The sequence below is a fragment of the Pogona vitticeps genome, chromosome 2, assembly GCF_051106095.1.
Source record: "Pogona vitticeps strain Pit_001003342236 chromosome 2, PviZW2.1, whole genome shotgun sequence".
NCBI lineage: Eukaryota > Metazoa > Chordata > Lepidosauria > Squamata > Agamidae > Pogona > Pogona vitticeps.
The window spans coordinates 23,650,203-23,665,338 of record NC_135784.1 but is presented as its reverse complement, the minus strand read 5'-3'; the positions used below and the strand labels follow the sequence as shown (position 1 = coordinate 23,665,338).

Genomic DNA, 15,136 nt, shown 5'->3' with positions numbered 1-15,136 from the left:
CTTTCAAACAGCTTTCTGCATTTGGGGCCTATAGTAATGGTTCCCAACCTTGGATCTCCAGAGGTTCTTGGACTACAACTCCCAGAAATCCTTGCCACCAGCACAGCTAGGGGTGAAGGCTGCTGGGAGCTTCAGTCCAAGAACATCTGGGGACCCAAGGCTGGCAACCACTGCTTTAGATTGCTCTATCCATTTCTGTTTGTGTGGGTGTGGCAGGAGCTCTAGCCTTCCAAGGGAAGCAGTAGATTTTTGGTTTCATCTCCCCGGAAGCCCTGCCAAGTCTGAAGGGAGTGCAGTGTGTGGGAATAACAGGGTTCCTGTCAGGTTCCCTCAGCTTTCCCTGCTTTTCTCTCTGGGCTCATTTTACCCCAGAACAAGCAAGGGGGGATGCTGTGGCCAAGGAGTTATAGTGAGTAGCTATAGTGAAGGACCCTGATCAGGAAACAGGAAGGAGAGAGAAACAGCAAGGCTCACCTTTCTGCCGAGGAGTATAGATGGGTTTGTCAGTCTGTACAAAGAGGTACCCCCTTCGGGTGCTCCAGCGGAGATTGAGGGTTTGAATCCCATTGGGGGAAGGAAGCATTTGGCTGCGGGCAACCAGCTGGATGTAGCGATCCCGTCGCTGGAGAGTCAACCCACATTCGTCAAAGAGCTGTTGAGTCACCTGCAAGGAAGGAGAAAAAGGGTGAAAAATCTAGCCGCCTAGAGTGGCCGAAATGACTAGATAGGCGGGGTATAAATACAATAAATAAATAAATAAATAAATAAATAAATAAATAAATAAATAAATAAATAAATAAATAAATAAATAAATAAATAAATAAATAAATAAATAAAATGAAAAGACTATGAAAAAGAAGAGCCCTGAAGACAAAGCACTATTTCACCCACATTCATGCTGGGCAAAGTACAGTCATGCCTCGCTTTACGATTGCCCCACATTATGACAAAACTACATTACGACGAACTTTTTGCGATCGCAAAACGATGGTCTAAATGGGTTTTTTTCGCTTTGCGATGATTGTTTCCCTGCTTCAGGAACCGATTCTTCGCAAAATGATGTTTTTTAAACAGCTGATCGGCAGTTTCAAAATGGTAAACAAAATGGCTCCCCACTGTTTTCTGGGACGGATTCCTCGCAAGACAGGCAGTGAAAATGGCTGCCCTATGGAGGATCTTCGCTGGATGGTGAGTTTTGACCCCATTGGAACGCACTGAAGGGGTTTCAATGCATTTCAATTGGTTTTTTTCCGCATTACGATGTTTTTGCTTAATGGCGATTTTCCTGGAACTGATTATCGTCGTTAAGCGAGGCACCACTGTAATAAGGTTTACGGCTTAACACGTTTAAAAGCTGTGGGTAAGGAAAGCTGGCACCATTGAATCCTTCTACGTGAATAAAATGGCTTGGATTATGCTTGACCTATCAAGCAGAAGAAACTCTGTCCTGTTACAGAGGTTTTTGGCATAGATGTCATCTCAGAACTGCACAGCTGGGTGGGACCCTATGGATCGCCGAGTCCAGATACTGACGAGGTGGTAGAGTGGGGAATCGAACTCCCAACCAGTTTGTCAATTGACTTTCCCGAAGTGAATTTTACACCTTGAAAAAACGGTTGTTATTCTTTTGGAGGCCATATCGCCCAGAAGCTGCTGAACATAGTGGCTGCCAGACTCCGGGAGGTGTGGTTCCAAAAACGTTAAGTTTTCCAAATCCACCTTAAAAAGAGGGAATGTCATGTTCTGAGAACAGCTCCATGGAAGTCAAACTGAGAGCAAATTCTTGTTTGGTGGTGAAACCTGCAGATCAACTTCACGAGTCTCCTTTAGCTAACATCAGAAATATTTGGTATGGGTAAAATGAGATAAGCTCCACCATCACCTGCCATGCAGACCTTCCTTTGCTAGAAATATTTCATCTCTGAACCAAAAGACTGACGGCAGAAAGCCTTTCAACCAAGAGTCTTCATGTGCAGAAGGATGGGTGCTTGAGATAGTTCTTCCTTTGGAAAATATCCTGTCTGAGATGTTCATCAGCTGCCTACATTTTCATATTTTTTTACTTACAATTATTTTTTTTAAATATATACTTTCATATCTGTCTTTACCCTTCTTCCCTCCCATGATCCATTTCTCATTACCAAGGCAGAGTCATTTCTAAATTCATATAAGGCTTTCTTGGGGAAATTATAATATCCTTCCAAGTGCATTATTAAAAACCAGTCCGTTTTGTAGAACATATTCATATTTTCTTTTAAACATAAGGCAAAGATACTTCTTTTTTCTTCTTCTTTTTAGCTATCATTAAGCACAGAGGCCCATTTTAGCTAAACTGTCCTGATACCTCCAGCTCTTGAAATTTGCCACTAAAAAGGCCAACTCAGTCCTAAGGGTTATAAGAAGGTCATTTTGGGAGCTCCAGCCAGTTTAATCTGTTGTGGGAGGGAATGGAAATAGCCTGAAAAGGGCAAATTTAGAGAGTGGCATAGCCCACTCAGGGTCAAAACAAGCAAGAACTGCCGGATAGCTCAGTGATTTAGGCATCTGGATACAGAGCCAGAGGTTGGGGGGTTCAGTTCCCCCCGGGCCTCCTTTATCTAATAAACCTTATAAAGAAACAAGCACAAATTTAATCCAAAATTTACTGTGGAACAACACTTTTATAAGGGGAAACTATAATTCTGTAAAAGTGTGTCAGCTTTCACGTTCTCCAGAACTCTTCATCATGCCCTGCCTGCAGATTTCTGTACATTTTGTTTTGCTCGTGCAGACCAAAAAAGGCTGCCTCTAATTTCTCTCTCTATAAATCCAGTAGAAGCGGTATCGTACGTAGTGAGAGGTAAAACAGTAATAATACAAGTAACCTGTTGAACCTAGAAACATATCAGGCAGTAAAAATGTTTGAGAAGATGTATGACCATTCCATAAATGTCTCTGTCAGCATTTATATGAAAAGAGGAAGATTCCCGGTCACTTGGAACAAAGATGATTATGCCAATTCTAATTAGCCGTTTACCGAAAATGCTTGTTTACTTAGAGCCAAATTTCCCTTTCTCGTGTTCTCCTTTGCCTCACATGTACCAGGCACATGCTTTTCATTCCAACTTCCCCCTCTGAATTCTGCAGAGCAATTGGGTTTAGTTCGACTGAAAGGATGTGAATATTATTTCACATAAATAGACGTAAGCAAAGGCTTTCCTCTGGCCTAGCCAACAATTTGTATTGATTCAATAGGGGCCTGCAGACTGAGGCAAGAAGGCCCACATAGCTGATACGTTTTAACCCTGAACTCTCTCTCTCTCTCTCTCTCTCTCGAGGCAAAAATGTTCCATTTGAGTTTGTCCCTACTTTGGGCACATCATGAGAAGGTAAGGTTCTCTGGAAAAGTCAAGAATGCTGGGAAAAGTGGAAGGCAGCAGGAAAAGAGGAAAAGCAAACATAAGATGGATTGACTCCCTCAAGGAAGCCACGGTGTTGAGTTTGCAAGATCTGAACAGGATCGTTGAGGACATAATATTTTGGGGATCCCTCATTCATGGGGTTGCTATACGTCAAGGGCAACTTAACAGCACATAACAACAATTCTTTGCCCGCTTCAGACATCACACCTAAAGCTGGCCCTACCATTAGGGAGAGTCCAGTGGCCACTTGAGTGCACTAGCCCTGGCCTTCTCCCTGGCCTGTGTTGGGACATGGGAAACGCAACCATCTGAAGGGGTGCTGCCGCTGTACTCTAGCTTTCCCAAGTGGGCCAGAACCCCACTTTGGACGGGTGGCTCAGATGGAGAGGTAAAAGGTAAAGGTTCCCCTTGACATTTAGTCCAGTCGTGTCCGACTCTAGGCAGCGGCGGCCATCCCCATCTCCAAGCCGTAGAGCCAGCATTTGAAGACAGTTTCTGTGGTCACGTAGCCAGCACGACTAGACACGGAACGCTGTTACCTTCCCATGGAGGTGGTCCCTATTTATCTACTCACATTTTTACATGCTTTTGAACTGCTAGGTTGGCAGGAGCTGGGACAAGTGACGGGAGCTTACTCCGTTACCTGGATTCGATCTTACGACTGCTGGTCTTCTGACCTTGCAGCACAGAGGCTTCTGCGGTTTGACCCGCAGCGCCACCACATGTCAGATGGAGAAGCCACCCATAAAAAGTTCCTGTCCTCTCATCATTTTTCTGTGCTCAGTGCAAAACCAAAGGACAGGTAGAGCCCTCCTTTCGACAAGTATGGGGTCTGGCCACTTCCCCTAACTATCAAAGCGCAACAGCTACAGCACAGCCCTATAAATAACAATAGGCCTATGGCATCTTAAAGACTCATAAATGTAGCATGGCATAAGTTTTTCCTGGGCACTTTTCTTTTCATTGGACACATGAAATGTTTCCTCAGGTTGGCAGATTTACATTCAAATGCTCCAGCCTGTGGGTGCAGGCTGTATAAATTAAACACTAAGGTCAACAGAAACTGAAGTACTATTTCGTTTGGCTCCTAAATAAATATATTTAGACATTTGGGCTGAAAGCATGCCTGGCTCAAAGGCAGGTGAAGATAGATGTGCATAGGTATGCGCGCCCCCCCTTGTACAGCCTCGCTGGTAGAGCTACACTCCTCCATTTCTTCATGTGTTCATCATGCATAGGTGCTAGAAATACATTCAACTCTACACGTGGAACAATATTCTTGCGATCGGCAGCACATCCTTCTCAACATGGCCAGGAGGGTGTCAGCTTGTTCTGTTGAATGCGCTTACAGCATTTATGGACATTTTGGCAATGAATGCACCAACATCTGTACGATGTCCTGAGAGAATAGGGCTGACCTATACACTTCCAGCCTGGCCTAAATGGGGCAAAATTGTTGTTGTTGTTATGTGCCATCAAGTTGCCTCCAACTCATGCTGTCCTTATGCATAAATGATCTCCAAAGTGCCCTGTCCTCATAGCCCTGCTCAGTTCTTGCAAACTCAACCTTGTGGCTTCATTTAGCGAGCCAGTCCATCTCGTATTTGGTCTTCCTCTTTTCCTGCTGCCTTCCGCTTTTTCCAGCATTATTGTCTTATCCGAAGAATCCTGGCTTCTCATGATGTGTCCCAAGTAGACAGCCTCAGCTTCAACATTTTTGCCTTCGGAGAGAGTTCAGGCTTGATTTGACCTAGGACTCCCTTGTTCATCTTTTTGGCAGTCCAAGGTATCCACAAAGCTCACCTCCAGCACCACATTTCAAACTAATATTCCCCCCCCCACATCACCTTGCTTTACTGTCCCATCTTTCACATCCGTACAGGTATAGTTAAGGAGAAAGTGAGGTTGTTCTTCGCTAAGCCTAAGCTTGATATTACTGTATTTACATGTAAGACTTTCCCTTTGAAAGAGCTCCTTTACACACATCCATCCTTTTCCATAAGTCTAACTATGAGCCTGAGTTCTCCCTATACAGTGGACCCTCTACTTATGGAATTAATCTGTATTGGAACGGTGGCTGCAAGTTGAAAAGTCTGTAGGTCGAATCTCCATTGACATACAATGCATTGAAAACCAATTAATCCCATAACTGGCAGTTTTTATTCTATTTTTGTTCCATTTTGGTTTTTTTCTGGTCTGTAAGTCGATTCTCCGGCTGCAAGTCGAATCTAAATTTTGCGGCCAGAGAAGTCTGTAACTCGAAAAGTCTGTAAGTCGAGCCGTCTGTAAGTCGAGAGTCCACTGTACACAGGCTCTTACAGTCACGGATGGTGACGGTGCTACACAAAAACAGACAACCACCGGGTTTCCTACAGCCGGGCCAACTTCATAGGGCTGATGTGCGAATTCTCATCATCAGCCCCACCTACCTTGACAGTCACTTTTTGCACAGAGCCGTCGGATGGGAGACTGAACGGGACCTCCTGAGAGCACAGACGGCGATTATTCTCGTTCTGGAAATAGAGCGTCCCTGAGATGCCAGAGGGGGCTCCCTCGACCTGAAGCGCAACCCCCACCTCTGCTCCCACTGTCACCACACTGGGGGAGATCATCAGCAACCTGGAAAAAAAAGGGGGGGAAGAGTACAGACGTCCTATCGTTAGACACAGAAGGAACTTCTCCAAAGATTGTGAGGACTGTGAACCCATGCCAGGTGTTGTTCTCAGCTAATCCTCTCACTCTGGAAATTCCCTTGGATTGCTTAGAACAGTGCTCCCCAACCTTGGGTCTCCAGATGTTCTTGGACTACAACTCCCAGAAGCCTTCACCACCACCTTTGCTGGCCAGGATTTCTGGGAGTTGAAGTCCAAGAACATCTGGAGGCCCAAGGTTGGGGGCCACTGGCTTAGAACACAAATGAAGACTCAAACCAGAGGGGTGGGGGAGTCTGGATGTAAAATTGCAAAATAAATAAATCTTGCAGCATTGGAAGCAAGATTTTAAAATACTAGGGGAAATGGGATTTCTCAGACCATTCCCATTTAATTCTTGCTGTTGTTCAACATTATTTGGAAAGACACATTTTGCTTACCCTTGATATAAAGTTTGTTTCACAAGCTCTATTACATCTTACTTATGGAGAAAGACATGAGCCGTGGTGTGAGAAGGTGTGTATCTGTGGAGGGGTCTCTAGACTCTGGAGAAGAAAACTCCCTGGGCTGGATTAGGCCCTTGGGTCAAAGATTCCCCAACCTGTTACTTCAAAACCAGGTTGTCAATATCATTGCTTTGACACTTTTTATTAACACATTGCCTGGTTGTTTTAAAGGGACACACTCTCTGGTTCCCCCTAGTGGTCGACTCTGATATTATATTTTGCAAATATTTATAAAAATGCAAAAGATAAATAATAATTCACTTCCCACTTCTGGTTCACAAGAGCATGGCACAGAACCTGGGGGGAGGAATCATGTAAGATACAACAAAATCCCTTTAAAACCACCTTTTGAAAGTGGTGTTATATTTGCTATTATTTTATAATGACTTGTTACATTACTCATTATCTAAAAATTAATTGGTTGAAAGTTAATTACATTATTTATAACTAGTAGCTTCCAATATTTGAGTTAGAAGTAGGAAGAACTATCTGGTTCTCATCGAGTTTCTTTTCGTAGCAAAACTGCAAGGGACGTTCTAGTCTACACCTTCAGAAGTGAAATGCGAAATTTCCTACCTCTGAATTGACTTCATATCCCTAAATTTGGAACTTGCTTTAAAGAGAAGGGCCAGGCACATACATTTAACCATATTTTTTCAGCTTTTATATTTGTTCTGGACCACCCCCAATTCTGTAATTCCCAAACGGATAAAGATAAATGCCTGAAGGAGTTGGATCTAGTTTGTTTGATTATGTCTGTGAAATTTTAGTACATAATTCAATAAAGGCATCACCCACCCTTGTTTTCAGATTGTTTACAAGGATCATGTGCCTTCTTTTTCTTTTCTGTTCATGACTGGCATTCTCGTTCCTGCCTATTATCATCTCAGAACACCTCCCCTCCCCATAAATATGAGCATACTGTATTTTAATGTGTATTTATTTAAGGCATATATTTTTCTGCATATATCTACAGTGACTAAAATATCTTTTTGCACACATTTTTCAAATGTGTGTGCACAAGGAATCTGGATAGCTCAGTGGCTTAGGTCTCTGGGTGTGGAGTCAGAGGTTGGGAGTTCGAATTCCCCACTTGTGCCTCTTTGACTTAGTGATCTATAGGGTCCCTTCTAGCCTTGCGGTATCAAAGGAAATTAACTTGTTTTTGTTTGTTCCTTTGTTTTTGGTAACCAGGCATTTTCAAGCTCTGAAAAAAAGAAATTAGGGAGAAACCCCCGAAGGGGAAGCACCAAATAACAGCCAGATAAGTGTGTTTGTACTGACTAAAAAGTATTAAAACCCTAATCTGCTTGTCTGAAAATAAGGCTCATTTCTCTTCTGCCCCTTTTTTTTCTAAATAAACAAGAGAATTTCAGAAGGGGAAGGAGTCACGAATTTCCACTCTTTCACAATCTTAACACTGGCTGCACTCCAGAAAGCCGTGTTTCCGGATCTTGTGTTCTGGCTTATGTCCATCCCTAATACCGAAAAGCAAAAAAAGTAGTTTTTGGAATTTCCCGTGTTGCACAAACCCCTAACTTTAAAATAAAACTTTCCAATTTAATGGGTACGGGGGGGGGATATTGGTGGTTGATTCTACGAAATACCTGCAGAAACGCCACCTTGTAATCTGCAGGAACGCCAATGTGTTTGTCCACAGCTTCACTTTACGAATCAACACCTAGGTTGGGACCCAATCCACCTAACAGGGAGCAAAACCCCACTGAACTCGGTGGGACTTATTCTGAGCGGGCATGTAGAGAACGATTGCGATCTTAAATATATTGCCCTGCCAATATTGCCCTTCCAGTTCTTCCAACTCTGGAAAATCCGAACGATTAACAGAGTGATATATTGAGTATCCAAAGAGTATGCTACGAGACTTAGAGCTTTCTAAAGAATAAAACCAACAATCATATAATAGCACATTCCTGTCCATGTTATTAGGAAGTAAATCTCACTGTGTAAAATAGGGTTTTTCTGTCAGGCAAGTGCTCATAGGTTTTCACTTTTTAATAACATAGCTAGTCTTCTACAACCCAAGCCAACTTTATTCTGCAGTAAATCCTACTAAAATCAAATAAACCCTACTTCTGAGTAAACACGCCTAGTATTCCAGCACACAGCACCCCAGGTTGTTTGACAGGGGGTGTTTATACAAAAATTAAACATGAAGAGCATTAAAAATGTTTGAAAAAGAGAAATATCCCCTCCATTCTCTAAACATCCAAGAAACAGTTTAAGAAAACCTCCACGTATTATTTATGGCACAACTTTTCCCCTTGTTTGCACTGTTTTACACAAAATATTACCTTATTAGATAAAAAATGAGGCACTAAAGAGAAGGAACTTTATTTTTAAATAATCAGGAAAAAAAGGGAAGAGCCAATCATGAACAAGAAATGATAATATATACATTTTGATTTATTTCATGGTGCAGAGCTTGAAATCTTAGTTGGCTTTAACTCCCAGAATCCTCCAGTTATCACGCCAAGGGAATTCTGGGGGTTGTAGTCCAAAAATGTAGCTTTTCCAAGCCCTGCTGTAGATTGTCCTTTAGGAAACTATCTAGGGAAACCCAAACACAATTCAATCAACTGAATGCAGAAAGCAGAATTTATTCAGCAGCCTACAGGATGCAAACACTTTTAAAGAAACAGAGGACCGCCACCTTTTTATATAAGGTAGTGGCTTCTGTCCTTTCTAACCAACCGATGATCAAAAGGTTGAAATCCAACAGGTAATGCTTTGTGGGGTGAGACAGAATCATTTGCCTGTTGAACTTCTCTGTGTCATTCATATAAATAAATAAAAATAATAATAAGCTAGCTGCAGATAGAAGTCTTTCATGGGACATGGTGTGTAGCTCTTCCCAGCATATTTACCTTGGAGTCTGCTCACTGGGGGCTATCAAAAGCCCCATCCATATTAGCCAGAGAGGTAGTCCCGTTCTAGAAGGCATCTTTGACTTGCTTCTGCACAGGGTGGAGGTTTTCCCAGGCTCTGAGGTTGCAGGGGAGTTTTGCAATTCAGGACCAAGGCTGAAGAGGGAAGGAGGGGGGGGAAGGATGTTTGTCAGATGTTGTGTGATCATAACGAATGACCCAAGACTCTGCCCTCCAGGAGGTACTGGTTGAGCCAAACAGTTTGGAAGCCTTCCAGTGACAAGAAATGAAACTAAAAGCTCAGAACAGCCAGCCCAAGGCCCTCAGGCATTATTTGACAGGGCTATGAAATGTATATGGGACAAAAAAACAACCTATTACCATAATCAGAGAAAGAGGAGAGAACCACAGCAACAAAAAAAAGAGGAAAGAAATGAGAGGTTTCTTCATAAGATCCAACAGGACCCACGGAAGAGAGAATAAATCAAGATTAGGGGCGTGCTGAAAGGCCAACAGAAAAGAAGGGAAGAGCCAATCAATCATGAACAAGAAAGGATAATATATGTATTATCCTTTATCTCTTTATCTTATCCCAATCACTGTAGGTGACTGGGATAAGATAAAGAGAAGATAGAAAGAATATATTGAAGAACTGTGCAAAAGAGATCCAAGGATGACAGATGTCTTTGAAGTAAAACTCTACGCACACTGATTCATAGAATCATGGAAGGAGCCTATAAGGCCATTGAGGCCAAGCCTTACCCCCCCCCCCCTCCAAGGCAGGAATCCAAATCAAAGTGTATCTGATGGATAGGGCTCTGAACTTTTTCTTCAATGACTTCAGTGCTGGAGCGCTCACCCCCCTCCCACACACATTTGTGTTTAAAAGCATTTTTAACAGAGTAACAGAAACCGAAGAAAGATAGAATTTATTTCAGACTATTAACTTCTAACCCAATATATTAATATTAACGTAACAATGCATAATTATGGAGGGGCTGTCAATCTGCCTCTACCAGATAAAATCTGAGAAGGGGAAAAAAAAAGTCCATATACTTTGAGTTTAATTTACTGCACTTTTGGGGGCTTGCAAATGAGCCTTCACGTCTCCTCCCCTCAAAAAGACCCCTCAGTGAAGCGTCTCCCTCTCAAGCCCCAACTAAACACCTCCACACGGATTCCTGCACACTCACACATGACCCCTCTGGTTCTCCTCCCCTCACCTTTTCCCCCCAGTCCCTTTCCTCATCCATGACTCAGGTGGCAGGCATCTCGCCGCCCAGGTGCCCTCTCCCTTCACGGCACCGCCATCACTGCACCCAGAAGAGCAGGAGACTGAGGTGGAGCGAAAGGTGCCACTGCCCTAGCAAGCAGCAACTCTTCAATCCTGCCACCATCTTGGGCCTCAGTGTTCTCAGCACGTAGTACCACCAGGTCCTTGCCTCGTTCGGGGCTGTTTGAGCCAGGCTAACTCTCGGGTCCAAAGGGCTGACATCGGTCCTTCAGTGATGGATGCGGAGGAGCAGAGAGAAACAAGCGAGAGTAGCTCCTGCTAAGGGGCGGGAAGGATCCGCATGCAGAAAAAAAAGAAAATCTGCCCAAAGGGATACAGAAATACACTAAGAACTCTAAATTGCTTGCCATTCCGGTTCAAATTAAAACGATCTCTGTTTGTGGGCCAAGAGGAATAAAATAAAACAGCATGCTGTATACCATATTTAATATAATAAATATAAAAATAATTGCAGCTGAACAAAACTGCAGTGATTCCCCCCCTCCGGAAAAAAAATATTTACAGCTCCCTTGGGGGTCATGACACCCAGGTTGAGAACCTGTACCTTAAATGGGCCATGAGAGAGCAGTGTCATCTACCTGATTTCTTTTAAGACAGGTAACATTAAAACACACAGAGAGAAATACTGCCTTGAAAATGAATTCCGGCAGGCAGGGAATGAATCCATGTGAGATGGTGGCAGGAAAATTTTTTTCCGAGTCCTGGGGCCTATTGAAGATGACAATGTTTTATTTGGGACACACTTCCATAGACTGAGGCTCAGTTCTTCATCCATCTGAAGGAACAGGCGGCAATCCACACAAAACTTTTGGCCGGTATTAACCTACAACAAGACCTCTTGCTGGCTTTAACAGGGAAAAATGCAGCCTGCTCTGCTCAAAGCTTGCTCCCTAGGTCAGCATGCAGGTTCCACAACTGAACTGGATCTTGGTTTAAAGGTCCTTCTTCTGCCCAGTTCCCTCATGCTGGGAACTCAGCCCACGTGATTTATGGGAAATCCACTTGCCTTGTATAAACAGAAAGTCAAGGCTGAATTGGGAAAGTTTAGTTTGTTAGGAGTCTGGGGGCATTGCCAGAGCTTACAAAACATGGAACATGGGGAGATTCTGATCGTTTATTTTTATATTACAACTCCCAGAACAACAATGGAGAGAGCTGGCTACAGGATTCTATGAGTAGTGGTCCAAAAAGAAAGTAAGTTTTCCTGGCTCTGGGGGAGACATCAGCAGCCTGGTATCCTTTGTGGGGGTAACAAGCTAAGCAGGTGAGTAGGGGAGGATGAATGAACAAATCTTTCTCCCTCCATGGCTAATTAGCAGCTCATTAAGCGTGCCGTTGGAGATGATATTAATTAGCACTGATTGGGAGTAAGGAGTGGAACCCCTAATAAATCCCCCCTTCCTGTCTCTCTCTGGTTTTAATTAAGCAAAACAGCCAAGTAATTAGGGGACTAATTAGCGGAAGAAAAATGAGCCAGCATGTCTTAGAATCTCATTGCTAAGCTGTTGTTGTTGGACACGCTCTGTCATTCAATCTGTTTCACTCCCGCCTCATCTCTTCCCAGGCCCTTAGATCCAACGTTCAGTCATAAAACACTTTAAGTCAGCCTCTGCTCTGGGAATATCATGACTCGATGCGAGGAAGGAACTCATTTTTTTAACAGTGAGTTACTTTCGGAACTAATTACCGAAGGAATGAGTTGGAGCACAGTTACTTTGTGGGTTGTATTGGAGAGCTCAGTGGTTTAGGTCTGGTTGGGGGTTCAATTCCCCACTGTGCCTCCTTAATAGGGGCTGGACTTGATGATCCATAGGCTCTGCAATTCTAAGATGATGACGATGATGATGATGATACTGTATATAGTACTTTTTCAACAGAATGATCATCTTAGAACTGCAAAGCTGGAAGGGGACCCTTTGGGTCATCAAGCCGAGCCCATGTCAAGAAAGCACGACAGGAATCGAACTCCCAACCCTAACCACTGAGCTATCCAGCAGTTGAGAATACTGTAAGTACCTTCTCTTTATGGGATCAGGGGTGGCCTGACCACTGAAAGGGGAAGAAAATTCACATGAGCAGTTCAATTTTTACTGTTATATCTCGTTCTTTTTTTTTTGTGGAGAAGAGATTGGAGGAAGATGGAAACTAAGGAGGAAGAAGAGCAGCAATAGGCAGAGCAAGGAGGTACCCTCTTTCCCCGAAAATAAGACCTAACCTGAAAATAAGCCCCAGTATGATTTTTCAAGATGCTCGTAATCTAAGCCCTACCCCCCAAATAAGCCCCAGTTAAATGAAATCCCACCCTCCACCCTTGTGCAGCAACCGGAAGAAGATGACATGACTGTATTTGAATAAAGGTAGATTGTTCTACATGAAAAAAAAATCCCCTGAAAATAAGCCCTAATGCATTTTCTGAAGCAAAAATTATTTTGGGGGAAACAGGGTCTCAACAATGGGAGTATGCAAAATAGCATGAGCATGCACGTGGTCAGATTCTTGCACATGCATGTGAAAGAGGGCAGTAATATGTGCACACGCATATGACAGCATGTGTGTAAGAGAGCTAGAATGGGTGTTTGAGAGAGCAAGCATGGTGACACCCATGAGAGAGAGCAGGCATGCAAAAAAAAAGCAGGTGGAGCACACTTAGGCAAAGGAGGGAGAGCACATGTGCAAGAAAGGAGCAAGTGGGTGCGTGAAAGAGAGGGCAAGGGAGCAGGCAAGCACATGTGGCAGCGACAAGGAGAGAGGGCGAAAGGGCAGGTGGTCGGAGATTCACACGCGCACCGGCAAATAAAACAGAGGACATTTGTGGGCCTGCTCAGATGTGTTAGGGAAAGCTGGCGAGCAGGCAGGAACAAGGGTACAAGGGCAGGCAGGCATGAGTACGTGTGTGTGTGTGTGTGTGTGTGTGTGTGTGTGTGTGTGTGTGTGTGTGTGTGTGTGTGTGTGTGTGTGTGTGTGTGTGTGTGTGTGTGTGTGTGTACGCGTGCCCACCCCATGAGTAAGAACAAGAGTAAGAGCAGGGAGTGCCTGCAAAACACAGAGTGACAGGGAGTGGGCAAAAATTCACAGAACTGCAACAGGGCAGGTGGCCAAAAAACTAAACAAAAAAAAAGACTGAGTTCAAACATGCGCAAGAGTGTGTGGAAGAGTGTATGCATGTGTGTATGTACATGAGACAGAGTGGGTGCCCACGTGAGAGACAGCAGGTGATTACGCAAGACAGGAGAACACTCCTTTACTTCAAGGAGTGAATAAATCGTGGGCTACCTCCCGATGTCCAGGGGCTGCCCAGTTTCATCCCAGGACACTTTGCAAGCCTACAATCAGTCTTGCACCCCCAGCTGCCAGTCTTAAATCTCTCTCTCTCTCTCTCTCTCTCTCTCTCTCTCTCTCTCTCTGTTTCTTTTTTTAAAAATCCCTTATGCCCTCTAATGGCCTTTTTAATGTATAACATACAGTATATCAACTAGGTAGAGGAGGGCCAAGGATGGCAGCTGCTGATGGTGGTTTGCTCCAAGCATGGCAAAATTGTTCCAATGCTCCGTGTGAGGGCACAAAGGGGTCTGTTGAGGCATTGTCCTCAACGTTTTTGCTCAATGTTTTTAGAAAAATGGGGGGGGGTGAGAAGTTGGAGAGGCCCCCTGGAGCTGCGCTTTGCCCAGCCGTGTCTTCTACTAAGACAAATACATTGCCAGTCATTGCGCCACAACAACCGCAAAGCCTTTTCCTAGTTTTTTTCCTGAACTATAAGATACCATAGAATGGCCGATTAAGGCATCCACTGAAGACCAACATGCGTTCTCAGACATCCTGGACTCTTAACCTCAAACAAGCAGTCCTGCATGCTGAAGAGTGCGTCCAGCAGATAAAACTATTTATTTGGTTCTCATTTGGCTTAAATCTGGGGGCGGGGGGGCAGGTTGCCTGTGACTGTCGTCTGCTTTAAGAGATGGGCCATTCCTTCTAAATGGCAGAAATACTGCCTTGAAAATGAATTCTGGCAGGCAGGGAATGAATCCATGTGAGATGGTGGCAGGCTGCTTCCATCGAAGGTGCTTACCCGGCCTCTACACCAGTGGTCTCCAACCTTGGGCCTCCAGATGTTCTTGGACTTCAGCTCCCAGAAATCCTGGCCAGCAGAGGTGGTGGTGAAGGCTTCTGGGAATTATAGTCCAAGAACATCTGGAGGCCCAAGGTTGGGGACCACTGCTCTACGCTACCAGCCGTGTGAATTCAGGAGATTACAAACAGCACATAAATTGGGAATTGCCCAGAAGAATTTGATGCACCGCCTTGAAGACGAAGAAGAATCTTCGGAAGCTTGCTATTCATTTTACATTCTTAATAGTTGATCAAAGGTATTGCCTGCTTCTGTATTTGTATTGTTTCCACG

General features: G+C 44.0%; 1 protein-coding gene and 1 long non-coding RNA gene across 2 annotated transcripts in view; one reads left to right on the top strand and one right to left on the bottom strand.

Moving 5' to 3' along the window:
- LOC110089773 (complement C4) overlaps positions 1–10,205 on the bottom strand; it is a 78,185-nt gene extending 67,980 nt beyond the window's left edge. Inside the window, exons 1-3 of the mRNA XM_072988536.2 lie at positions 9,444–10,205; positions 5,831–6,020; positions 475–664 (exon numbers count right to left, since the gene is read on the bottom strand). Coding sequence (XP_072844637.2) covers positions 475–664; positions 5,831–6,020; positions 9,444–9,652 — 589 coding nt within the window. The 5' untranslated portion in view covers positions 9,653–10,205. The remainder of the gene's footprint in view (positions 1–474; positions 665–5,830; positions 6,021–9,443) is intronic.
- A 481-nt stretch (positions 10,206–10,686) lies between these two features.
- Positions 10,687–13,896, top strand: LOC110089763 (uncharacterized). Its single transcript, XR_002302272.3, has 4 exons — positions 10,687–12,001; positions 12,302–12,399; positions 12,615–12,745; positions 12,863–13,896. It is a non-coding gene; the product is annotated as an uncharacterized LOC110089763 (long non-coding RNA).
- The last annotated feature ends 1,240 nt before the right edge of the window (positions 13,897–15,136 follow it).